Source organism: Bos javanicus, chromosome 1, assembly GCF_032452875.1.
Source record: "Bos javanicus breed banteng chromosome 1, ARS-OSU_banteng_1.0, whole genome shotgun sequence".
NCBI lineage: Eukaryota > Metazoa > Chordata > Mammalia > Artiodactyla > Bovidae > Bos > Bos javanicus.
In genome coordinates, this window is record NC_083868.1 from 121761097 (window position 1) to 121786962 (window position 25866).

Consider the following 25866-nt stretch of genomic DNA (forward strand, 5'->3'; position numbering starts at 1 on the left):
GGAAGCTGCAAGGCTCTCCCTTCCTCTGGTGTTTGTAAGCTGACAAGAAGCAGACACCCTCTGAAGTTCTATGCCTGCTGTGTTTCTCTTTGCTGCAACAAGAAGAGCCTTTCTTTTAACCTGGCTGCCTTTGGATAAGTGACTCAGACATATTCATGGCCTCTAAAGGTAAGAGTAAATATAGACAGCTAATAATATTTCCCTTATGACTGAAAATATAGGTTGTAAGGTGTTACAATCAGTGAGATTGATACTTTAAAACCTGTCATTTAGTTCTTTGGAACTTTGTAGTTTTTAACTTTGAATGCCAAAGAGCATATTGCATTAAATATATTAAAAAAAAAAAAAAACCAAACCCACTCTACCTAAAAGAATCCAAAAGTTAAGATATAAACAATGTTTTTGTTATCATAAATATAAACCTTAATGAGAAGAGCTGCAGAGCAAAATTTAGAATAGGAATATTTAATTCAAAACACAAGTTGATATTTCCAGTTTAAAGAGATTGGTAGAAAACTTTTCATACATAAGTTAAAAGTGTTATAGTTCAATATTTTTTAATTTCCTATCTGCTATTTAAAATATGTGATACAGGCATTTATTGTAGAGAATTAAACGTGTGTTCTCAGGAGATCCTAGTAAATTTAATGGACTAGAAGCAAATATTTCTGAACAACGAAGCAAAAATCTTTGAAAATTTATTTGATGGTAAATTATACATAAAAACTAAACAGAAACTAATTTAAGCAAACAGATTAATTAAAGACTTTGGGAGGGGGGACTGGTAAATTCTCCTCACATCCCTGAAAATGTAAATCTCATTAGTGCTGTCTCAAAGAACTGCTCAGAAGAAAAGGGATATGCTGCTTTTAGGTAATGAGTTGCAATCTCACTAAAAACACTTGTGAAATGATATAAAAATGAAATTATAATGTGTTTTCATTCCATTATCAGAAGAAGCCATTAAACTCTGAGCTCTAATGAACAGTTTTATCATGAAGAATTGTGATCAGTATAATTGGTGGAAACCTTTTAACCTAATTACAAATAGGATTAACAGAGTCCACCGATTTAAAATATCCTAAATTAAATTAATGATCTACATCAGAGAAATGTGTACACTTATTTGCTTCCTTTGTCAAAACACACTTAGGATGCTTTTTAACTTGAAACAAAGGAAGTAATTTTTTTTTCACTTTTTGTCACCATACACTAGTCTCCGAGTATCACTGGGAAAGTTCAAGCAAATTGTAAAATATAGACATGAAACTTCAAAATCATGAATTTTAATATATATGTGTCTCATTTTTATATTTGAAGACAAAATCTTGGCACGTTCTTTCCTTCATTTAAGACTGACACTAAGACTCAGTCCGAAACATTTCATCACTTTATCAAGTAAGAGTTACAGCAACAACTGTAGCCTGTACGGTAAAGAGTTGCAGAGGATGTGAAATATTTATAAGCTGGTTATACATTTTTAAAACCGTAGATAGAAATTCAAAGCCAGATAGAAATTCAAAGGAGTTTCTTCTTCAACTCGTGGTCGTAGTCTTTGAAGAAACTTGTGACTAGAAAGCAATATTATGATCAAAATATGATTAATCTACCAAAAAGAGCAGTGATGTTCAGTAATGATAAGGGCTCAAGACTCAACTTAAGAGGTAAAACTTTAAGTAGAAAACTAACACTGTTTCTGCAACCCAGTCAAAATATTTAACAGATAAAGTGGGTAAAATATCTGTGAGAGGACCCTATAGAACTTAAAAATCTTGTTTCAGAGGGCAAGTCACTTTATCATATTTTTGTGGAGTTTTATTCAAATAGATTTAAAGACATTATTTATACTGTCATGATGTTTTCTGGCCCATTAATCTGTATTGGCAGTTAGCATTTTCCCAGGGAATACAGGCTAGTTGGACATTTCACACATTTCACAGGCAGTTCCGTCAGCACCACTAAATCAAAGGATAGTCTGGACTTTGGATGCCATTAGAACTGAAGAAATATTTGTGTGGTCTGAAGTCCCCTAGTTAGTAAAAACAAAAGCAATTTATGAACACTTTGGTCTCAAACTTAAAGTTTGAGAAAAACAGGCATTCCCAGGATGATCTAAACTGAACAGAAGCTTCAGTTTAGATCTTCAAAGGTTCTGCTACTCCAATGTAAGCCAAAATCCCAGAAGAGCAAGCAAGTGATCTCAGAATGGTGTTCTCAGAAGTGTCTGACTGAGCCTCACTTCCTAGTAAAGACTTTGGATGTGATCTGGGCTGCAGTACATTAACGCCATGAAATCTAAAGACCTATGTGAGGAATGTAGAACCAGTTGCCAGACATTCAGTAACCCACCACATTCTGTCATAGCAAAATAATTTACAAGATAAATTTGGAGTAATTTGCTAATTTTTTTAACAGTAAAATTGACAAAAGAGAATCTAATAAGCTTTTATCAGTTGTTATTAGAAATTAATCCTTACACATATTTTTTTTTTTTTTACCAATTGAAGGATAATATGTGTACAGTTAAGTGCATAAAAGGCACCAAACTTAAGCTCTGTGATTTTTAAAATCAGGATGCACTTGTGTAGCCACTACCCAAGATCAAGATATAAAATATTTCTGGCCACTCATAAAGGTCCCTTACTATTCAATAGCCATATACTTCCATCTCTGAGATGAAACACTATTCTGAATTTCATCATTTTAAACTAGTGTTCCCCAGATCACAATTTTGTCTCTGTTCCTCTGAAAGTCAATAACAACAGTGCTTTTGGCACTACAGCCAATGAAAGGATGTGTGTACCCTTTTATTATTTTCCAGGCGCTATTGCTAGTGTGGCATTCGCTCCTCTCCCAAATCTGACAGTGTTACATAGGCTTCCTCTCAGTTTTCTCAGCTATTCACTCTTGGGGAGAGGTTCTCATTCAGGCCCCTTTCCCTAGAGCAAGAGGAATTCTGAAGCCTATATCCTTTGTGTCTGTCCCAGATCTGAGAGAAGTTCAGGATGGGGGACTTTAGGGAAGCAAATTGCTATAATACTGTCAGTATGGGGCTCTATTTTCATGGGGCCAAATGACAAGTTTGTTTCCATTCAGTCACACCCCTAAAGCATGTCCAAATGCTAAATGTCACAGACTAGTATAATCTTAGAGATCCATTTTGTCTACTCCCACAACCTTATGGTTAAATAAATAATTGGACCATCTGGCAATTAATGTTCCTCATTAACATCAAATGTACACATGACCTTAACGAGCCAATTGTTCCTAGTAACAGTTTATGTTAGTGTCCAAAGGACCACACCTTGAAGCCTATATTCGTTCACCATTTTTTTTTTTTTAAATCTCTCTCAAGTGCTCATACAGGACATGTTTGGGAGACAATGAATGAAGAGGAATGAATACTATTCAAAAGAAAATCAATCCTTTCTTCAAATTTACTCTTTAGAGGTTTAAAAGATTCAGAATAATACTGCCCCTCAACAGACAAACACACAAATTACATGGACTTGGGTGTCAGTGCTTAAGAGAGACCATTTAAATCTACTGTGAATTATAAAGCTGTTACTCCGATTTTAGTATAAGTACAATGAATGCTTATCCAAATCTTTGTGCAGCTGCCATAAATATCTTCCTCCTATTAATCCAGAGCCAGTTTTCCTTGTCCTTCCCATTCATAGGTCTTCAAAATAGTCTAAGTTTGTTGTTCATTGTTGTTCAGTCACTGAGTCTTTTCTGAGTCTTTGTGGCCGCATGGACTGCAGCATGTCAGGCTTCCCTGTCCTTCACTATCTCCCAGAATTTGCTCAAACTCATGTTCATTGTGTTGATGATGCATCTGACCATCTCATCCACTAAGTTACTTTTCTTCATAATGGCTCCTCTGATATTTGAAAACACATATCATGAACCTTGCTCTACACATACACTCAATCTAAAATAGCAACACGTAAATGAAATGAATGCACATGTGAGATGTCTGACAATATGACTTAATAAAGATGAGAAATGAGAACACAGATAGTCTTGAAAAAATTAATGGTATCTAATGAAGAAGACAGAGAAGGCAATGGCACCCCACTCCAGTACTCTTGCCTGGAAAATCCCATGGATGGAGGAGCCTGGTGGGCTGCAGTCCATGGGGTCTCAAAGAGTCAGACACGACTGAGCGACTTCACTTTCACTTTTCACTATAATGCATCGGAGAAGGAAATGGCAACCCACTCCAGTACTTTTGTCTGGAAAATCCCATGGACGGAGGAGCTTGGTGGGCTGCTGTCTATGGGGTTGCACAGAGTTGGACACGACTGAAGCGACCTAGCAGCAGCAGCAGCAGCAGCAGCAGCAGCAGCAGCAGCAGCAATGAGGAAGATAGTCAAAGGTGGTCATGTGAGAAGAAAAGGGAAAAATAATAGTAGAAAGGTAATAAAGTATATTTTTAATGAAAAAGAAGAATTTTGCATGTACCCCTTATAGGTCATATGCATAATATCACATGGGCTCCAGATTAATGCAGGATAAATAGTAAATTTCCAAATTTCAATCTAATCGATATCTACCTAAGAGATAATCAAAATAGTAACAATTTTACCTGGCAATAATATAGAAAACAGGTGATTATTTGAAAAATCAAAGCCAAACATTTTACAATTTTCTAATTATTTTATCTTTTATAATGTTGGATAAGCTACAAAGGGATTAACACTGTCAAAAAAGATTTTGCTTGCGTATTGGGAAATCACAGCTAAATTTAAATATTACACTGCCCTTAAGAATCTCATAAATTAGTTTCAAATAATCCCATTAGTTCTCAAAGTATATATTGTTGGTCCCGCAGCATTAGTTTATCTGGGAACTTATTAGAACTGCAAATTCTCAAGCTCCATCCCCACTCCATCCACTGAATCAGAAAGTCTGGAGTGAGCCCAGCAATGTGTGTTTTGCTAAACCCTCCAAGGTGGTTTTTGGTCTTCCCAGGTTGCACTAGAGGTAAAGAACCCATCTGCCAATGCAGAAGACATAAGACACGTAGGTTCGATCGCTGGATTGGGAAGGTCGCCTGGAGAAGGAAATGGCAACCCACTCCAGTATTCTTAACTGGCAACACCCATGGACAGAGGAGACTGGTGGTCTATAGTCCATGGGGTCACAAAGAGCCAGACACGACTGAAACAACTTAGAGGCAGGCCAGGTGGTTCTGCTGCAGGCTAAAGTACAAGAACCGCTGAATTAAATCTATGCATAGTGGAATGACTGATGAAAAGAGAAAATAATCTTGGAAATTATGAGGCAATTTCATAATATTTGAAGAAAGGAGAATATACCCAAAAGTCATTAAGTATGATTCAAAACGTATGTCTAAGGTCATCCTTTTATGAGTAGAGAATACCTAGTTTCTTTAGTCATTGATTTTCCATTTGTAGTTTATAATCTTTCAGTTCTTTGAGTAGAAGTTTCACTTGCTTTCAAAAAACATATTTTCTAAAATGATTTATTTTGCCCAAATTATCCAACTTTTTCTCACAACTACATTCCTTTTTCTCTGGGTTCAAAATGAAGTGGTGGTGACAGTGAATATAGAAAATGAAGGAAGGGGCACTGAAGGGAGAGGCTAGGTGGGAGATACTCTACCGTGTGAATTAAGCAGCAGGAAATATTACAAGACGACTAAATAAAATGGTCTACATTTACATGTGGGCTGGAACTGTCATTCTCTTGCAGATGCAGAGAACCAAAGAAGCAGAGGTCCGCCTGGCTTTCTTCCGGGAGCTTCAGACCCAGACCATGGTCTTCACATCTTACCTTCCAATCCAGGGGACCAAGTATGGCAGCGGGGTCCCCCTCCACCAGGGAATCTCCCTCCTGGTCTAGAATATTTAAGCCAGGTGCTTTTCTCTCTCTATTTCTGCAAAGTTTTTTTCCCTTTAAGACAAATACAAACTTGGTTTCTTCCCCTCCAATCAAGACTAAAAACTTCAGCAAATAACTTATTGAAGTGAGAAAAGCATTATACAATCTGTCTTTTATTTATTTCTATTACTTGGCAAGAAACTTTTGCCTTGTTTTATAACCACTTCTATTTTCCTTATTTACCTGACACAGAGAGAAGACTAAACATTTTTGATTGAGCTGTTTAGCACTTTATCCTTCTCCTCATTGCTCAAGGTGTCAGCAAATTTAAATCCTAGAGGAATTGTCTAATTTGTCTAGTCACTTACAGTTATTTAATTAAAGGATATTAATTGAGTACCTGTTATAATCAAGGCACGTAAATGGTATAAAACCTAGTTCCTCTCACCCAAACGTTCTGCAACCTTTTTGGCAAAGACAAATTAAAAGTGTTGACTTTTAACTTGGGCAGGTGTACAGAGAAGAGAGGGCTTCCTTGGTGGCTCAGGGGTAAAGAATCCACCTGCAATGCAGGAGACACAGGTTCAATCTCTGAATCAGGAAGATTCCCTGTGAAAGAAAATGGCAACCCACTCCAGTATTCTTGCCTGGGAAATCCCACGGACAGAGGAGCTGCCTGTGCTACAGTCCATGGGGTCGCAACAGTTGGACAAGACTTAGTGACTAAACAATAAAAGAGAAGAGAAAGGCTGCTAAAGATCAACGTACTCAGGAGAGACTTTCTCAATGAGTTGAGAGCTTAACATCGTCAACTGAATCTCAAAAGGTGGATGGAAATCCAAGAGAAATCAAGCTATCAAGTTAGCATTACTGTCTTCTGATACTTTTGCCATCTCTGAGCCAATTTGCTTGAAAGATCATATTAAGTATAGTCACTGTTCTAGTCATTGGAGGGTAAGCAGTGATTCAAGCCTTATAATAAATCAGTCAAGAAATATCATCTGAATTTTATGGCATATAAGTTGCAATTGACATTTGTATATATATTGATGCTTTAATATTTATCTTACACACGATTAGAAATACACTAATATTGAGATGTCAGCACATGTGCTGCAATTTTCAGCTTGTTTGGCACTCTTTCTAACTATAAAGTCTAACTCCTTTATCAAAATCAAATCTCTGTGTTAATTCCCTTAAGGTGCAAGAGATTTCTGTTATGCCTGATAGGGTTTAAGCTGCACACAGCATATGTTCCTGGGAAAATGTTTATAATTGCAGATGCCTTCTCCAGAAACCCACTGGCAGACAAATGTACTTTAGAGACTGGAGAGCTCAGGGAGATATGTAAAAGAGCTGGAAAAGCTAACCTACCATCTTCCATCTGCAGAAAGGATCAGCTGTAATAGCTGACTAGAGTTGATTAACTGCTGCAAGCTGTTTGGGAATGTTGTCAGACAAGGTTTCGCCAAGTATAAAAGTGATATACCAGTGCCAGAGGGCTGGGGTTTGATGATCACATATGGCCATCACATATTCTTCTTCCATCCATGAACGATGACATACCCAGAGCCAGATGCTTGACATGAACACACTTTTTTTTCATATTTGATAGAGATATGAGCCCACTGGCTTCAGTTCTAAAACAAAGTCAATTTTCCAAATGTATACCTTTGGTACTCTTTTTCAGAAAGCAAAAATATTTCACAAATTGGTGGGTATTTTCCTTCAAAGGGAAGGGATTTTATAGTCTTTATACTAAAAGAACACATTTGCTTTAAAGCAGTGCATACAGAACAGGATGAATAAGCATTTAAAAAGTTTAATACTTCCAGTTTGTGAGAAACATATATATATACATATATGAAGAATTTTGTAAGCTTTTATCTAAAAACCACAATAAAATTATGAATATTTGAAAATAGTGCATGCTTCAATAAACAAACAGGAAAATATTCAATAAAAATGCTTCCAAATTAAAATCTCAATGTAAATATTTAAAAAATCACCTACTCTCTTTTAATCATTATTATCCAGTAACTATTGATAATCATATTTTCACTAACAAATTGAAAATAAACTCCAAGGTGGCAAGTGTATGTGTGTGTCTGTGTATATGTTTATATACACATACATATAAAAATATTTGTATGTACATATATATTTACATATGTATGTGTATACATATATGTTGTTCATGTATTATAGATTGTCCTGAGTCACTTCAGTCATGTCTGACTCTTTGTGACTGCATGGAAAGTAGCCTGCCAGGTTTCTCCGTCCATGGAATTCTCCAGCCAAGAATATTGGAGTGGGTTGCCATTTCCTTCTCCAGGGGATGGGATCGAACTATATTCATTCCAAGTTAAATTAACATATTCATAATACTCAATAACATTTTATCCTATAAGCATCAAAGGATGACTTTTATTTAGTCACCTACAGATCAGAGTACTGAGTTAAAATTTATAAAGGCACATGTAAGATTCCATTTATTTTGAAGTACTAGGTTGACCAAAAGTTTCTTATGGTTTTCCTGTAACATCTTATGGAAAAATCCAAATGAACTTTTTGGCCAACCCAATACATATACTAAATTGAATCATTGACACCTGTAAGCCTGATAAATTATACATATGGATTGTACATACATTTCCAAGGCTGTCATTCGGTGTCCATTCTGAAGCTTTCTTACTGTAGGAGTGCTCTGCTTGTCCTAACACCTGAATACAGGATGTAATCTGTTTAAAGTTTCCAACTATTCCTGGTCCATCAATTAATAGCAAAAGATGAAAAGGCTCTTTTGGACCACAGTTTATAAGTGGCCCAGGGCTACTTAAAGGAAACTAGAAGAACAACCAAAACCAGGACCCTCATATCCAGGAGGTTTGTCCACAGAGAGAGGCCACATTCGAGGTTATTAGAGACGATGGGTGAGTGTAAGAGTAAATAGGGAGGAAAGGTACTCAGAAGTTCCACAGTGTCACTTAAGAATTGTTTCTCCCAGTTCCTAAGATTAGTTAAGTTATGCTGGTACAGCAGAGTAGAGAGCAAGTTGAAATCCATGGTATCACTGCCTGGGTTCATATCCCAGCCTAACCACTTACAAGCTCTATGATCTTGAGCAAAACCACTTTCTTTCTCTGGGATTGTTTCCTCACATGTTACATGTACATTACATGTTACATGTAATGATATCCTGTTCTCTGATGTGTGTGAGGACTAAATCAGACACTATGTCAAATATCTAGCACAGTGACTACCTCAAGGTGGTCATTAAATAAACAACCACTATTATTAGATGTTAGAGATGCACATTTATCCTTTTCAGCCAATAGTCTCTAAAGTTCAGGGCTGAAACTTGATCCATGACATAAATAGTCAAAGTTCCTAAACTCAAACCTTACTTTCGCACCCCAAAACTTCTTCTCCATCTCTAAGTTACGCCTACACACTTTAGTCACTCTGTCGTGTCCAATTCTTCAACACCCCATGAACTATATATAGCCCACCAGGCTACAGTCCATGGAATTCTCCAGGTAAGAATACTGAAGTGGGTAGCCATTCCTTCTCCAGGGGATCATCCCCACCCAGGGATCAAACCCGGGTGTCCCTCCTTGCAGGCAGATACTTTACCATCTGAGCCTCCATAGATGCACTGCTAAATAATCATGCGTGCCCCTTCTCTTCTGTCAACCCTCCTTTTCCCTCAAAAGAGGAAAACAGAACTAACAACACTACATAACAAAGACCAATTCCGATTTCTTAAAGATTTAGTCGTAGTTGTTTAAATATGTTCTAGAATATCTTATATCATAAATTATTTTTGTAAAAAATATATCTGTGAATCTTGGAGAGGAGGGCATATGTACACTCTTATCAGTAATAAGAAGAAATGATACTAGCTTTTACCTCTACCTCAGGATATACAAGAAGAATGAAAGGAAATAAGATAATTTCATATTTTCAGGGTTTGTGATTGCCCAATCAATTCCAACTGTTAACAATTACTACATTTATTTGAAAGTTATCAGTGAGTTTGTTAATGTGAAAAGAGAATAAAGTGAAAATTTTAAGGCAAAATAGAAAATTAAGCATTCAAAAAGGCAATAATCAGTACTGTATTCAATGCTCATGATTTTACCTTAGTGAATCTTTAAGTGCTGCATATGAAAATTAAAATATACACAAATAAAATTCATTCTAAGAACATATTTTAAATATTTCCTTAAAAAACACCATTTGTATTATATTCTGTTTAACACAGTCACATCTCAGCTACCTGTGACTAATTTATCTCTGTAAATTAACTTCATTTCTAATTGCATAGGCAAGTTTTAATGTGTCATTCATTTAGAAGCTAACTCTTTTCTGCTTAAACTGGTATTTTGTTGATAGGATTTATGGATTTTTTTCCCCTTAGTTCAAAGAAAAGTGTGACTGAAGAAAGAAATTAAAGAATTGCCTTTCTCAGCTTTAACAGACTTTTCATCACAATCAGGAATGAGTTACTACCTGACAGAGTGAAGTAGTTAGGGCTGAGAGGAGAGGCCAAGCATGCAGATCATTACTGTTTGTATCCTCTTGGTTCATTTCTTTTAAAGAAAGAGAGAGTGAGAAAGAAGTTTAAAACCTCATAGGCATTCTTATTCAGAGACTTTAAAAATATTCTCAAGGGTATTGGTATAATTTCCAAGAGCTATCTTATCACCACAGGAAAAACACAGAGCTAACCACAGTTCCTATTCTTATTCAGAGCAATTTTGCTTTGAAATTTTCAAGATTCTTGTAATTTTTACTTGAGTAAAAACCATGTTAGCTTTTTTTATTTTTTTTCCTTCATTATAAAATGTGAGTTGTTTTCTACCATTTTCCACACAGAGAACATGAAAAACACCTAATTTCATGAGTCCAGTAAACAGGTTAATAGTAATAGCTGCGAAGGTTTTCAAAGACCTGTGATGTAATACTTTGTATTTCCTTCATGTCATCTTTTAACAGTTAGACCTGATAATTATACACCAGCAGGTGGAGCTTCTTGGAAGTAAGTACATTCTGTAATTATTAAAATTGTTAAATCATTAAAATTATTAAAGTATTTTATAAAGTTAAATGTTTAGGAGAGAATTAAATAAAAAAGAGCACTAGGTCTATTTTTTTTTTCTGGGAAAGGTTTTTTAATTTATTTTTTAATTGAAGGATAATTGCTTTACAGAATTGTGTTGTTTTTTGTCAAACACCAACATGAATCAGCCATAGGTATACATATGTCCCCTCCCTGTTGGACCTCTCTCCCACTGAAAGTAAAATTATTAGTCTGATATACATAAGCCTAAAAGCATAAAACTCCCCAAATCTTTGATGATATTGTCATTAGGAATGTAATATTATTTTTAATCTTGAAGTAATAAAAGCTACTTGGTCATTTCCATGGCTGCTAATAATTTAAATTTTCTTAACAATTTCAGACATGGAAATTGAGGCTGAGACCAACAAAAAACCATCAAAATAAAGTTCTACTGTTTTATCATACTGTCAGTGATTCATCAAAAACCAAGTCATTTAACAGGGCACAAATTTATAATGCTGAATACTCAAATTACTTGAGTATGTTTGTCCTTAATATTCTAGATAACACCTAAAGTATGTCAAAATTGAAATAAATAGATAGCATGAAGCTGTAGTTCAGTTCAGTTCAGTCAATCAGTCGTGTCCGACTCTTTGCGACCCCATGAATCACAGCACACCAGGCCTCCCTGTCCATCACCAACTCCCGGAGTTCACTCAGACTCAAGTCCATCGAGTCAGGGATGCCATCCAGCCATCTCATCCTCTGGCGTCCCCTTCTCCTCCTGCCCCTAATCCCTCCCAGCATCAGAGTCTTTTCCAATGAGTCAACTCTTGGCATGAGGTGGCCAAAGTACTGGAGTTTCAGCTTTAGCATCATTCCTGCCAAAGACATCCCAGGGCTGATCTCCTTCAGAATGGACTGGTTAGATCTCCTTGCAGTCCAAGGGACTCTCAAGAGTCTTCTCCAATACCAAATTTCAAAAGCATCAGTTCTTCGGCGCTCAGCCTTCTTCACAGTCCAACTCTCACATCCATACATGACCACAGGAAAAACCATAGCCTTGACTAGACAGACCTTTGTTGGCAAAGTGATGTCTCTGCTTTTCAATATGCCATCTGGGTTGGTCATAACTTTTCTTCCAAGGAGTAAGCGTCCTTCAATTTCATGGCTGCAGTCACCATCTGCAGTGATTTTGGAGCCCAGAAAAATAAAGTCTGACACTGTTTCCACTGTTTCCCCATCTATTTCCCATGAAGTGATGGGACCAGATGCCATGATCTTCGTTTTCTGAATGTTGAGCTTTAAGCCAACTTTTTCACTCTCCACTTTCACTTTCATCAAGAGGCTTTTTAGTTCCTCTTCACTTTCTGCCATAAGGGTGGTGTTATCTGCATATCTGAGGTTATTGATATATCTCCCAGCAATCTTGATTCAAGCTTGTGTTTCTTCCAGTCCAGCGTTTCTCATGATGTACTCTGCATATAAGTTAAATAAGCAGGGTGACAATATACAGCCTTGATGTACTCCTTTTCCTATTTGGAAGCAGTCTGTTGTTCCATGTCCAGTTCATAGATATAGTAGTACCAAATAGATTTTTAGATAGAATCATTAGTTTCACTGTGAGTTGTCCCAGTAAATTCCATAACAATGACAGAATAATTTGAGTATGATCCTTCTTTAGAGCATTGCTTCCCTAGTTGTAAAGTACCACAAGTGTCCAAATAAGTCATATAACTGGAATCAAAATTTATCAATTGCACAGCTCTTTTCGCAGAGTCTGCTTTGATTTCTATGGCTAAATCCTCAAAATTTAGAGTACAGAAATAGATTTGTCTGAAGAAGATACCATGTACTTAATAACTAATCAGTCATGCTGCTTTCTTCTAATAACACTACTATTTTTACTCATATAAAGGTTTGATACTAAGCAGTAGCATGATTTTGATAATTTTTTTTTTTTTTGCTCCATTAGTGATACTGGGCACTGAGACCGCCAACAAATATGAGATTAAAAACAGCTTGGGACAAAGAATATACTTCGCAGTGGAGGAAAGCATCTGCTTCAACCGTACTTTTTGTTCCACTCTGCGATCATGCGTTCTGAAGATCACCGATAACTCAGGTCAAGAGGTGATTACAGTCAACAGGCCCTTGAGGTGTAACAGCTGCTGGTGCCCTTGCTACCTACAAGAGGTTAGTCACTGACCTGGGTGTGCTTTTATTTTCCACAATTGGAAAGGTTAGCAATTATTTCTTTAATAAATGACATGCAGCTGGCGATACAAGGTCATTAACCTTTCAATTGTTGAATTAGAATGTTGCTCCTTTAAGATCAGAACAGCTTAAGGATTTGGTGATTCACTAATTTTTTTTTTTTTTTCATTTCCAATGAAAAACTATAGTGGCTTCCGTGGTGGTAACTTGGAAAGACAGCTCATGCATCATGTAAATGAGACACATCCTCCTGAATCTCTGTATTAGCTAGGTAATATCTGTAAGTTCCACCATTAAGCAGATCTACTCTTCATCTTCTCATTGGTACAAAGTTCAGGGAGTGCTGAGTGATACTAAACTCTCCTAAAGGAATCTCCTGGGTCAGTATTATTTTTAGAACAGTATCTCATGTTCCATTTACCCATTTATGACAAACTTCAAGGTTCAGCAAAGAGTGTGTTATTCTTCTAGAGGGAATCATTTGATTATTATATTTTAATATATAATAGATTTTTATCACCTTTTAGTAAATGTATAGTAATAACTTTCATGGACATGATGCAGTTAAGTTTATGTGGAATATATACCTACTTTGATTTCTTTGATATCAGGAACCTCTAAGTGAGAAGAAATAGATTTTACTCTCTACATTTTGCAATAGAGGAAACTGAGGCTTAGAGGGGCCTCACCTATGATCACACGTCTAGAATATATCATAAGAGGGATTTGATCCAGGTATCTTTTTTCAAACCCAAGTTTCTTTATTGAGGACCTATGTATAAATATTGTACTTAGCACAATGGGAAGTAAATATTAATACAGAACTCTCCTTAAGTAGAGAAGTTTCTAACAATATATGTTGAAGCTAATTCTGCAACTCTTTATAGGCAATTATCTGGTCAAGTGATAGGATTGCTAAGGTACTCAAATTCTTGCAGCCCAAGAATTTTCATCCTTTTACTGGGGATATTCAATATCTAATATGCCCCAAGATGCTAAAGTCAGTATAACCCAGAATATGCACCCATTATAACATTTCTGACAGTTAATATTTTATTTCAAAGTAACCCCATGTCGACGACAGAGGATGAGATGGCTGGATGGCATCACCAACTCGATGGATGTCGGTTTGAGTGAACTCCGGGAGCTGGTGATGGACAGGGAGGCCTGGCGTGGTGCGATTCATGGAGTCGCAAAGAGTCAGACACGACTGAGTGACTGAACTGAACTGAACTGAACCCCATGTCACATAAATTAAACATAGGATGCATCCTAATACTGATTAGTATATTTTTAATTTGGTTGAAATCAAATCAATTACTTTAGAAGTGATCCTAGAACAAATCTATGTAATTCTAAGAAGTCTTGTTGAGAATACCTTTATCTATCCAAAAACACTACAGACATGCACATAAAACTATGAATTTAACAAGAAAAGACAAAGAGAGATCAGATGATGGAGAGTTGGCTTGATTTAAAAGCAAACAATATTCATCATTTTCACCCACTCCAGCTTATTTTATTAATACAAAGTATTTGAATTGGCTAAATAAATATGTTGAAATACAGTATTATGGACAATTAAGAAATTAGGGGGATGAATGATAATGGAGCAAAATACTAGTCAGCTCTGAAAATGCAAATGATATTCTTTTAATGCTTTGGACAAAATGAAACAGAAATCACATTGGTGTGTAACAACTGTAACTCTGCAAGAAGCATTTGTTAGCACAGAGAAGCTGAAGTTGATAAATCAAAGAGGAAAAAAAAAATTATAAGAATCAAGAAGTGAGGCTTAAAAATAGATGTGTGTTGTGACAACAACCAAGAGGGGATAAATATGAAGTATATTATAGGAAACAACTTCAATGCTTGTCCAACTATTGTACTTGGAACAGACATAGCAAAGAAGCCAGTATCCCAGGGTCAGAAGACAGGCCTGGGGTAGGTTTTCCTTAGGGAATGAAGATCAAAGACATGGACTTTTAGTGGCTCATGAGGAATCTATACAGTGAATTTCTTTGTTTCTAAAAATTATTTTAAAAATCCAGTATAGCATAGAAGCAGATATTTAGAATCTTTTATATACTGTTTAGAAGTAAGCAGACAAAAAAAAAAAAAAGAAGTAAGCAGACATTATAGTAAAATTAAAATACAATAACCTTAGGAAATCTTATTTTATTATTATCTCTTCCTACAGTTAGAAATCCAAGCCCCTCCTGGTTCTATAGTTGGTTATGTTGCACAGAAGTGGGACCCCTTTCTGCCTAAATTCACAATCCAAAATGCAAACAAAGAAGATATTTTGAAAATTGTTGGTCCTGGTGCAACATGTGGCTGTTTTGGCGATGTGGATTTTGAGGTATGATTGACAAATGAAGGACTGTTTCACTTAGGTCCTGATTTTTTGCAACATAATTCAATTTTTTAAATGTTCAAATCATGAAATATTTCTGAAATAAATTCAGAAAATAATATATTTGTGAAATAATGGAATAAGTAATATTGTACATGCCCATAATAACTCATAATTCCAGAGATATAAGTTCAAGAATTTTTTTTTAGAACATACTACAAAAATTTGATGTGTGTGGAATTATAGCACCTATGGTATAAAGCAAATATATTTAGTTTAGAATCACTGAAATCACATCTTCTTTCCTATATCCCTGGTGGTAACATATCCCAAATCTGATCTCAAGAGCACACTCCATTAAAATATCATTAATTTAAAAGCTATGTAAGTAAGACTTGCTAACTTCATTTTGTATAACAATCTATTCTCATATAAACATATGTGTGTAAATCAGAAAGCAGTAAGTACTTGCAAATTCAATGTGTAATATGAACTATCTTAGCAGCTTTGTTCAGTTGCTAGGTGGTGTCCAATGCTTTGTGACCCCATGGACTGCAGCATGCCAGCCTTCCGTATCTTTCACGATCTCCCAGAGTTTGCTCAAATTCACATCCATTGAGTTGGTGATGCTATCTAAACATCTCATTTTCTGCTGCCCTCTTTTCCTTTTCCTTAACAGTTTTGCCTAGAAATAAATCTTAGAGGAAATAGTCTAAAGTATGTACTCCTCAATTATAAGGCTTATTTTTATTCAATACTCTTAGGAAAGTTATGCCAAGAATTTTTGGAGTTATGACAGCCCATTTTGTAAAATGTACATTGTATTCTAGGTGAGTCATGTGCCCGGAAATCCTGTAAACTTAATGTCCTATGTGAGATACACATGAATGAATAGAGTGAATAAACAAAAAAGAAATACATACTTTAGACTATTTCCTCTAAGATTTATTTCTAGGAAAAACTGTTAAGGAAAAGGAAAAGAGGGCAGCAGAGAATGAGATGGTTAGATAGCATCACCAACTCAATGGATGTGAATTTGAGCAAAATATTATACAGTGGAAGTGAGAAATAGATTTAAGGGACTAGATCTGATAGATAGAGTGCCTGATGAACTATGGACTGAGGTTTGTGACATTGTGCAGGAGACAGGGATCAAGACCATCCCCATGGAAAAGAAATGCAAAAAAGCAAAATGGCTGTCTGAGCAGGACTTACAAATAGCTGTGAAAAGAAGAGAGGTGAAAAGCAAAGGAGAAAAGGAAAGATATAAGCATCTGAATGCAGAGTTCCAAAGAATAGCAAGAAGAAGAAAAAAAAAAGCCTTCCTCAGTGTTCAATGCAAAGAAATAGAGGAAAACAACAAAATGGGAAAGACTAGAGATCTCTTCAAGAAAATTAGAGATACGAAGGGAACATTTCATGCGAAAATGGGCTCAATAAAGGACAGAAATGGTATGGACCTAACAGAAGCAGAAGATATTAAGAAGACGTGGCAAGAATACACAGAAGAACTGTACAAAAAAGATCTTCATGACCCAACTAATCACGATGGTGTGATCACTCACCTAGAGCCAGACATCCTAGAATGTGAAGTCAAGTGGGCCTTAGAAAGCATCACTACGAACAAAGCTAGTGGAGGTGATGGAATTCCAGTTGAGCTATTTCAAATCCTGAAAGGTGATGCTGTGAAAGTGCTGCACTCAATATGCAAGCAAATTTGGAAAACTCAGCAGTGGCCACAGGACTGGAAAAGGTCAGTTTTCATTCCAATTCCAAAGAAAGGCAATGCCAAAGAATGCTCAAACTACCGCACAATTGCACTCATCTCACATGCTAGTAAAGTAATGCTCAAAATTCTCCAAGCCAGGCTTCAGCAGTACGTGAACCATGAACTTCCAGATGTTCAAGCTGGTTTTAGAAAAGGCAGAGGAATTAGAGATCAAATTGCCAACATCCGCTGGATCATTGAAAAAGCAAGAGAGTTCCAGAAAAACATCTATTTCTTCTTTATTGACTCAGTCAAAGCCTTTGACTGTGTAGATCACAATAAACTGTGGAAAATTCTTCAAGAGATGGGAATACCAGACCACCTGACCTGCCTCTTGGGAAACCTATATACAGGTCAGGAAGCACCAGGTTCAATGCACGATGCTGGATGCTTGGGGCTGGTGCACTGGGACGACCCAGAGGGATGGTATGGGGAGGGAGGAGGGAGGAGGGTTCAGGATGGGGAACACATGAGAAATAAAAAAAAAAAAAGAACTGGACATGGAACAACAGACTGGTTCCAAATAGGAAAAGGAGTACGTCAAGGCTGTATATTGTCATCCTGCTTATTTAACTTCTATGCAGAGCACATCATGAGAAATGCTGGGCTGGAAGAAGCACAAGCTGGAATCAAGATTGCTGGGAGAAATATCAATAACCTCAGATATGCAGATTACACCATCCTTATGGCAGAAAGTGAAGAGGAACTAAAAAGCCTCTTGATGAAAGTGAAAGTGGAGAGTGAAAAAGTTGGCTTAATGCTCAATATTCAGAAAACTAAGATCATGGCATCTGGTCCCATCACTTCATGGGAAATAGATGGGGAAACAGTGGAAACAGTGTCAGACTTTATTTTGGGGGGATCCAAAATCACTGCAGATAGTGACTGCAGCCATAAAATTAAAAGATGCTTACTCCTTGGAAGGAAAGTTATGACCAACTTAGATAGCATATTAAAAAGCAGAGACATTACTTTGCCAACCAAGGTCTGTCTAGTCAAGGCTATGGTTTTTCCAGTGGTCATGTATGGATGTGAGAGTTGCACTGTGAAGAAAGCTGAGCGCCAAAGAATTGATGCTTTTGAACTGTGGTGTTGGAGAAGACTCTTGAGAGTCCCTTGGACTGCAAGGAGACCCAACCAGTCCATTCTAAAGGAAATCAGCCCTGGGTGTTCTTTGGAAGGAATGATGCTAAAGCTGAATGATGCTAAAGCTGAAACTCCAGTACTTTGGCCACCGCATGTGAAGAGTTGACTCATTGGAAAAGACTCTGATGCTTGGAGGGAATGGGGGCAGGAGCAGAAGGGGACGACAGAGGATGAGATGGCTGATGGCATCACCGACTCGATGGACCTGAGTCTGGGTGAACTCCAGGAGTTGGTGATGGACAGAGAGGCCTGGCGTGCTGCAGTTCATGGGGTTGCAAAGAGTCGAACACGACTGAGCGACTGAACTGAACTGAACTGAACTGAACTAAGAGTTTTAATATTTATGGTATTGTTTTTTAGTCGCTAAGTCATGTCCTACTCTTTGGCAAACCCATTGACTGTAGCTTGTCAGGCTCCTCTATCCATGGGATTCTCCACTCAAGAATACTGGAGTGGGTTACCATTTCCTTTTCCAGTGGATCTTCCTGACCCAGGGATCAAACCACATCTCCTGCATTGGCAGGTGGATTCTTTACCAGTAAGCCACCATAAATCCCATTTATGGTATAGAGATGACCTAAGTAACTTCCTTTATTTTCTATCTTCTACTTCCACACAGAAAGTGAAAGTTTATATCACTTTAAGCCTTTGAATGAGAAACAGGGCAAGCAAATGAATAGTGGATAGTTTAATTCTAGATTCCTTCTAGTTGAAAAGAACTATAGACTTTTTCATGTGAAATTATTAGTCTGAATTTATGTGGTACATTAGCCCAGAGAAGTTTTTCAAATGAAAAATAGGACTTAGGTTAGTTATAAAGGAATGACCTTGTAAATGTCTGAGTATAACACAAAAATGAAATTAAGCAATGACTTGTAATATCTTCAAGAGATGGGAATACCAGGCCACCTGACCTGCCTCCTGAGTAATCTGTGTGCAGGTCAAGAAACAACAGTTAGAACTGAAAATGGAACCACAGACTTGTTCCAAATCAGGAAAGGAGCATATCAAGGCTATATATTGTCACCCTGCTTATTTAACTTATATGCAGAGTACATCATGAGAAATGCTGGAATGGATGAAGCATAAGCTGGAATCTAGATTGCTGGAAAAAATATCAATAACCTCAGATACACAGATGACACCACCCTTACGGCAGAAAGTGAAGAAGAACTAAAGAGCCTCTTAATGAAAGTGAAAGAGGAGAGTGAAAAAGTTGGCTTAAAACTCAACATTCAGAAAACTAAGATCATGGCATCTGGTCCCATCACTTCATGGCAAATAGATGGGGAAACAATGGAAACAGTGGAAGATTTTATTTTTGGGGGCTCCAAAATCACTGCAGATGGTGATTGCAGCCATGAAATTAAAAGACACTTGCTCCTTGGAAATAAAATTTATTACCAACCTAGACAGCATATTAAAAAGCAGACATTACTTGGCCAAAAAAGGTCCATCTAGTTAAAGCTATGGCTTTTCCAGTAGTCATGTATGGATGTTACAGTTGGACTATAAAGAAAGCTGAGCACCAAAGAATTGATGCTTTTGAACTGTGGTGTTGGAGAAGACTCTTGAGAATCTCTTGGACTGCAAGGAGATCCAACCAGTCTATCCTAAAGGAAATCAGTCCTGAATATTCGCTGGAAGAACTTATGCTGAAGCTGAAACTCCAATACTTTGGCCACCTGATGTGAAGAACTGACTCATTGGAAAAGACCCTGATGCTGGGAAAGATTGAAGGTGGGAGGAGAAGGGGATGACAGAGGAGGAGATGGTTGGATGGCATCACTGACTCAATGGACGTGAGTTTGAGTAAACTCTGGGAGTTGGTGATGGACAGGGAGGGCTGGCATGCTGCAGTCCATGGGGTCACAAAGAGTCAGACACAACTGAGTGACTGAAGTGAACTGATAATATTTAAGCAAATCAGTAATTATAAAATTTTACCAATAAAAAAATAAATTATACTTGGAAATTAATTTTATCTAAAAAATTTCCTCTAAAATCTTTCTCAAAAATATTCTTTCTTTGTTTCTTTTCTTTTTTTTTTTTTTTGCATGAAGAATTCAGATTTAAAATATGGACCTCAGGTAGAAGGATTATCATCATGGTTAGACTATGTAATTTAAACTATGTACCTGCTGCCATCTTGTGGCAGTCTGGCCTTAATTACTTATTGCAGTTAAATTCTCAATCCGCATACAGAAAGGAGAAAAAAAGATTATGATGGTTAAAAAAAATGTCAGAAAAACAAAATTCCTGAATAACAAACTGGAAAGTTAAATTTACAAACCTAAGATTATATAAAGGAATGAGTGCCATTGAATTGTCATTTAAAGATGATGAATAAAATTATTCTTATATGTCATGAAGTAAACATGGAAAAATGTAAAATCATAGGTTTCACCTTCAAACTTACAGCCTCTTATTTTCTTTTCAAAGGTGAAGACCATTAATGAAAAGCTTACAATTGGAAAGATTTCCAAGTACTGGTCAGGCTTTGTGAACGATGTTTTCACCAATGCTGACAACTTTGGGATTCACGTTCCTGCGGACCTCGATGTGACAGTCAAAGCAGCCATGATTGGTGCTTGCTTTCTGTTTGTAAGTGTGGTCTTAAAGATTGAGGTGGTTTATTTCTTTCCTTTTCACTTGTCAGTTATTACAGAGCCATCCCGTTTCACATAGTTTTTACCCCACAGAGTCAGTTTTATACACGGAAGGCTAGTTTGTGGCCAACAGTGTTTAGAAGTCAGAATGTAACAGCCTGCATTCATATTGGGTAGCCTTCCTCCAGTGGCCCTCAAACCCCCTCTTCTCAAGAATGGATTCCCTATCTACATCCTACTCATCGTTTCTCAATATTTGAATTAGCCTTCTCTTTCGACTTTCAACTTTTTCTTATTTTCACTTCCAGTGAAAAATATGTAAACACAAATAATCACATTATTTATCCTGGGTAAGGTTCAGGGCTGTTTAATTGCTTACCAAGGAGTCAGGTGATATTCAAAATGTGAAAAGTGCAGTTTTCTTGCCCTTCCAATAACTACACAGGTACGTGAGTAAACAGAGATGAGTTAATATATAGCAGTTTCTATTATTACAAAGATATAATGTCTTTGTCTTTTCTTCTCAATTTAACAATTTCATCAAAAACATTTTCTTTTAGATTGCTGATGAAAGAATCGAAGTCAAGTGATACTTGTGCCAAACTCTGACCTGATTTTCTCTGTTCCCCACTTTCCTTCTAATTTTTCCCTCATTGCTTACCTTTTTCAGCTCTTGCACTCACAAAAGTTCATGGAATTTTAAAGTAAACCTTCATTCTTCCTCTCATGTTATTCTTCAAGGTTTTAGGATCCTAAATCTTATGGTTATGTTAATATGTGCTACTGTGGGCAAAAAAGTGGTCCTATTTACTTAGGCTCTTCTAGAGACACTTGAGAGTTATATTAACTAAAAATAATTCCTTGGTGATGCCATTCATAGATACTTAGAGTTTAATTAAAAATAAATATAGTAGCACTTTTTCTGACAGCAGCTTCAGAGAAATTATTTTAACTTATTGATTCCCTATCATGGGTAGAGATAGAATTAATATCAATACACAGAGTGCTAGGCTTTTATACTAAGTTGTCTCTTACTCCATTTTCATCTATAAATGTAACCAAGTCCAGTCAATCTTTCCTGTCACCACATACTTTTTCATTTTTCCATTCTCCTTATCTGTTTAACAAGGCTTTTAATTTGTCACTTCCTACTCCCTTCTATTTTTTGACCATTCTGTATTTTGACACCAAACATACCATGCACATAAACATACTCCCACCCTTTTCCCAAAACCTTAATTTGACCTTCTGGTTAGTCCCCTTATTTAATGTTTATATTAAAAATATATTACCTTTAATCTGCCCTGCTGCTACTGCTATTTAGTTGCTAAATTATGTCCAACTCTTTTGCATCCACATGGGCTATAGCCCACCAGGCTCCTCTGTCCATGGGGTTTCCCAGTCAAGAATACTGGAGTAGGTTGCAATTTTCTTCTCCAGGGGATCTTCCTGACCAAAGAATCAAACTTGTGTCTTCTGCTTGGCAGGAGGATTCTTTACCACACTGAGCCACCAAGGAAGCCTTTAATCTGCCCTACACATGTATTTTATATATTAATAAAAAGCTGATGGCAAAAATGTCAACAATTCCCTATGACTATAGCACTGATTTGATTTAGGTCATACCTGAATGGTCTAGTGATTTTCCCTACTTTCTTCAATTTAAGTCTGAATTTGGCAATAAGGAGCTCATGATCTGAGCCACAGTCAGCTCCCGGTCTTGTTTTTGCTGACTGTATAGAGATTCTCCATCTTTGGCTGCAAAGAATATAATCAATCTGATTTCGGTGTTGACAATCTGGTGATGTCCACGTGTAGAGTCTTCTCTTGTGTTGTTGGAAGAGGGTGTTTGCTATGACCAGTGCGTTCTCTTGGCAAAACTCTATTAGCCTTTGCCCTGCTTCATTCCGTATTCCAAGGCCAAATTTGCCTGTTACTCCAGGTGTTTCTTGACTTCCTACTTTTGCATTCCAGTCCCCTATAATGAAAAGGATATCTTTTTTGGGTGTTAGTTCTAAAAGGTCTTGTAGGTCTTCATAGAACCATTCAACTTCAGCTTCTTCAGTGTTACTGGTTGGGGCATAGACTTGGATTACTGTGATATTGAATGGTTTGCTTTGGAAACGAACAGAGATCATTCTGTCGTTTTTGAGATTGCATTTCGGACTCTTCTGTTGACCATGATGGCTACTCCATTTCTTCTAAGGGATTCCTGCCCGCAGTAGTAGATATAATGGTCATCTGAGTTAAATTCACCCATTCCAGTCCATTTCAGTTCGCTGATTCCTAGAATGTCGACATTCACTCTTGCCATCTCTTGTTTGAGCACTTCCAATTTGCCTTGATTCATGGACCTGGCATGGGAAATAGATAGGGAAACAGTGGAAACAGTGTCAGACTTTATTTTTTTGGGCTCCAAAATCACTGCAGACGGTGACTGCAGCCATGAAATTAAAAGACACTTACTCCTTGGAAGGAAAGTTATGACCAATCTAGATAGCATATTGAAAAGCAGAGACATTACTTTGCCAACAAAGTTCCGTCTAGTCAAAGCTATGGTTTTTCCAATGGTCATGTATGGATGTGAAGAAAGCTGAGCACTGAAGAATTGATGCTTTTGAACTGTGGTGTTGGAGAAGACTCTTGAGAGTCCCTTGGACTGCAAGGAGATCCAACCAGTCCATTCTGAAGGAGATCAGCCCTGGGTGTTCTTTGGAAGGAATGATGCTAAAGCTGAAACTCCAGTACTTTGGTCACCTCATGTGAAGAGTTGACTCATTGGAAAAGACTCTGATGCTGGGAGGGATTGGGAGCAGGAGGAGAAGGGGACGAGGATGAGGTGAGGTGGATGAGGTGAGGATGAGGTGGCTGGATGGCATCACTGACTCAATGGACGTGAGTCTGTGTGAACTCCGGGAGTTGGTGATGGACAGGGAGGCCTGGCGTACTGTGATTCATGGGGTCGCAAAGAGTTGGACACGACTGAGCGACTGAACTGAACTGATAGCACTGACTGAAGTAACACCCTGATTATCTGGAAAGATAACTTTTTTACTCCAGGGTCTTAGAAAGAAACACACTTACTGAGACTATCAGACAGCATTCCATCCATTGCTTTTCTTTTCCTTTTTACCATAATATTATAAAATATTTGCACTTTGCTCTTGGTCAATATTGAAGAAGTAAATGGCAACCCACTCCAGTATTCTTGCCTGAATTCCATGGGCAAAGGAGCCTGGCAGGCTACAGTCCATGGAATCACAGAGTCAGACATAACTGAATGGCTATCACTCACCCTTGGCCAATATAGCTTTTAAAACAATTTGTCACCAAGAATTATGTTTTTAATTTGTAAATGCTGTCTCCATTTTATTACCTTGTGGTCAGAAAGCTTTAGAAGTTGCTGATTGGAGGATATTCCCTGATCCAAACAGCAAAACTCACAAGTATTCACAAGTAATTTGGTCTTTTGTTTGAGACTGCTGCTGCTGCTAAGTCGCTTCAGTTGTGTCTGATTCTGTGCGACCCCATAGATGGCAGCCCACCAGGCTCCCCCGTCCCTAGGATTCTCCAGGCAAGAACATTGGAGTGGTTTGCCATTTCCTTCTCCAATACATGAAACTGAAAAGTGAAAGTGAAGTCTACCACTGCATAATCCACCAAGTTCCCTCAGGTATAGTTTTCAGTACTTTCTCAGATGAAAGCTGAGTTACCAACCACATGGTCCATGATGACATGTCTTACTCTTGTTTAAAGGTCCGTGTCTATTACAGCTTCTCATGATGACCCCGACTATCCAAAAATCTAATTTTAAAAACTCTTGACCACCCCAAATTTTGCCTGGTGATATCATGCTGATTCAAATAAGCTTTCCAAGTTACTTGCTGCTGCTGCTGCTAAGTCACTTCAGTCATGTCCGACTCTGTGCGACCCCATAGATGGCAGCCCATCAGGCTCCCCCGTCCCTGGGATTCTCCAGGCAAGAACACTGGAGTGGGTTGCCATTTCCTTCTCCAATGCATGAAAGTGAAAAGTGAAAAGTGAAAGTGAAGTCGCTCAGTTGTGTCCGACTCCTAGCGACCCCATGGACTGCATCCCACCAGGCTCCTCCATCCTTGGATTTTCCAGGCAAGAGTACTGGAGTGGGTTGCCATTGCCTTCTCCGTTCCAGGTTACTTAAACTCTGCTAATTAGATATGTGAGTGTCATGAAGCTTAAAACTTTCTGATTTTTCTCCTCCTGATAAATCACATGTTCCTGGAACACCACTGGGAAACATAATTGCCTTATATAATCAAAGCTTCCATGTAAGACTCTTGATCTTAATTGTTGGTTTTTTGTCAATTCACTCATATTCCATTTATTTATTTGTAGGATTTTATGTTCTTTGAACATTCACTGGCTGGATTATAACAAGCAAGATGACAAAAACAATAAAATATGCAGAATGTATTTCAGTAAGTAAAAGGCAAGTTTAAATGATCTCTTTCCCTTTGAAGAGGTCTATATTTGACGCTGTCTAATTCTTTTTCATTTTCTTTTAGAAATCCCCTGGGCTCTGGATTTCATTTCTGAATGGTTTGACTATTGGCTTTTTTCTTTTTTTGTAACAAAATGTTAATTACTATATTTATTAAAGCATAATGTAATGAAGCAATTATCTTCTTGTGAATGCATGATAACTAAAGACAAGATGACTGACCGTAGCACAGTGGTGCTTTGAGAGATTACCATTCTTTCTTTTTATCCTTTTGAAGTTATTGCATGGTAAGCATGAAAGATGAGAGCTAAGGCTTGCAGCATCACTGATGAAAATTCAATGTTTAGAGAGCACTTTGAAGTTTTTCTGGTA

General features: G+C 37.3%; 1 protein-coding gene across 1 annotated transcript; it reads left to right on the forward strand.

The window, feature by feature from the left end:
- On the forward strand, positions 1-25759 carry PLSCR5 (phospholipid scramblase family member 5). The gene is made up of 7 exons (XM_061419214.1): positions 1-168; positions 5722-5885; positions 10852-10894; positions 12894-13114; positions 15336-15497; positions 20848-21009; positions 25389-25759. Exons 1-7 carry the CDS (start codon positions 156-158, stop codon positions 25425-25427), a joined length of 804 nt encoding a protein of 267 aa, XP_061275198.1. The 5' UTR covers positions 1-155; the 3' UTR covers positions 25428-25759.
- Positions 25760-25866: the final 107 nt, after the last annotated feature.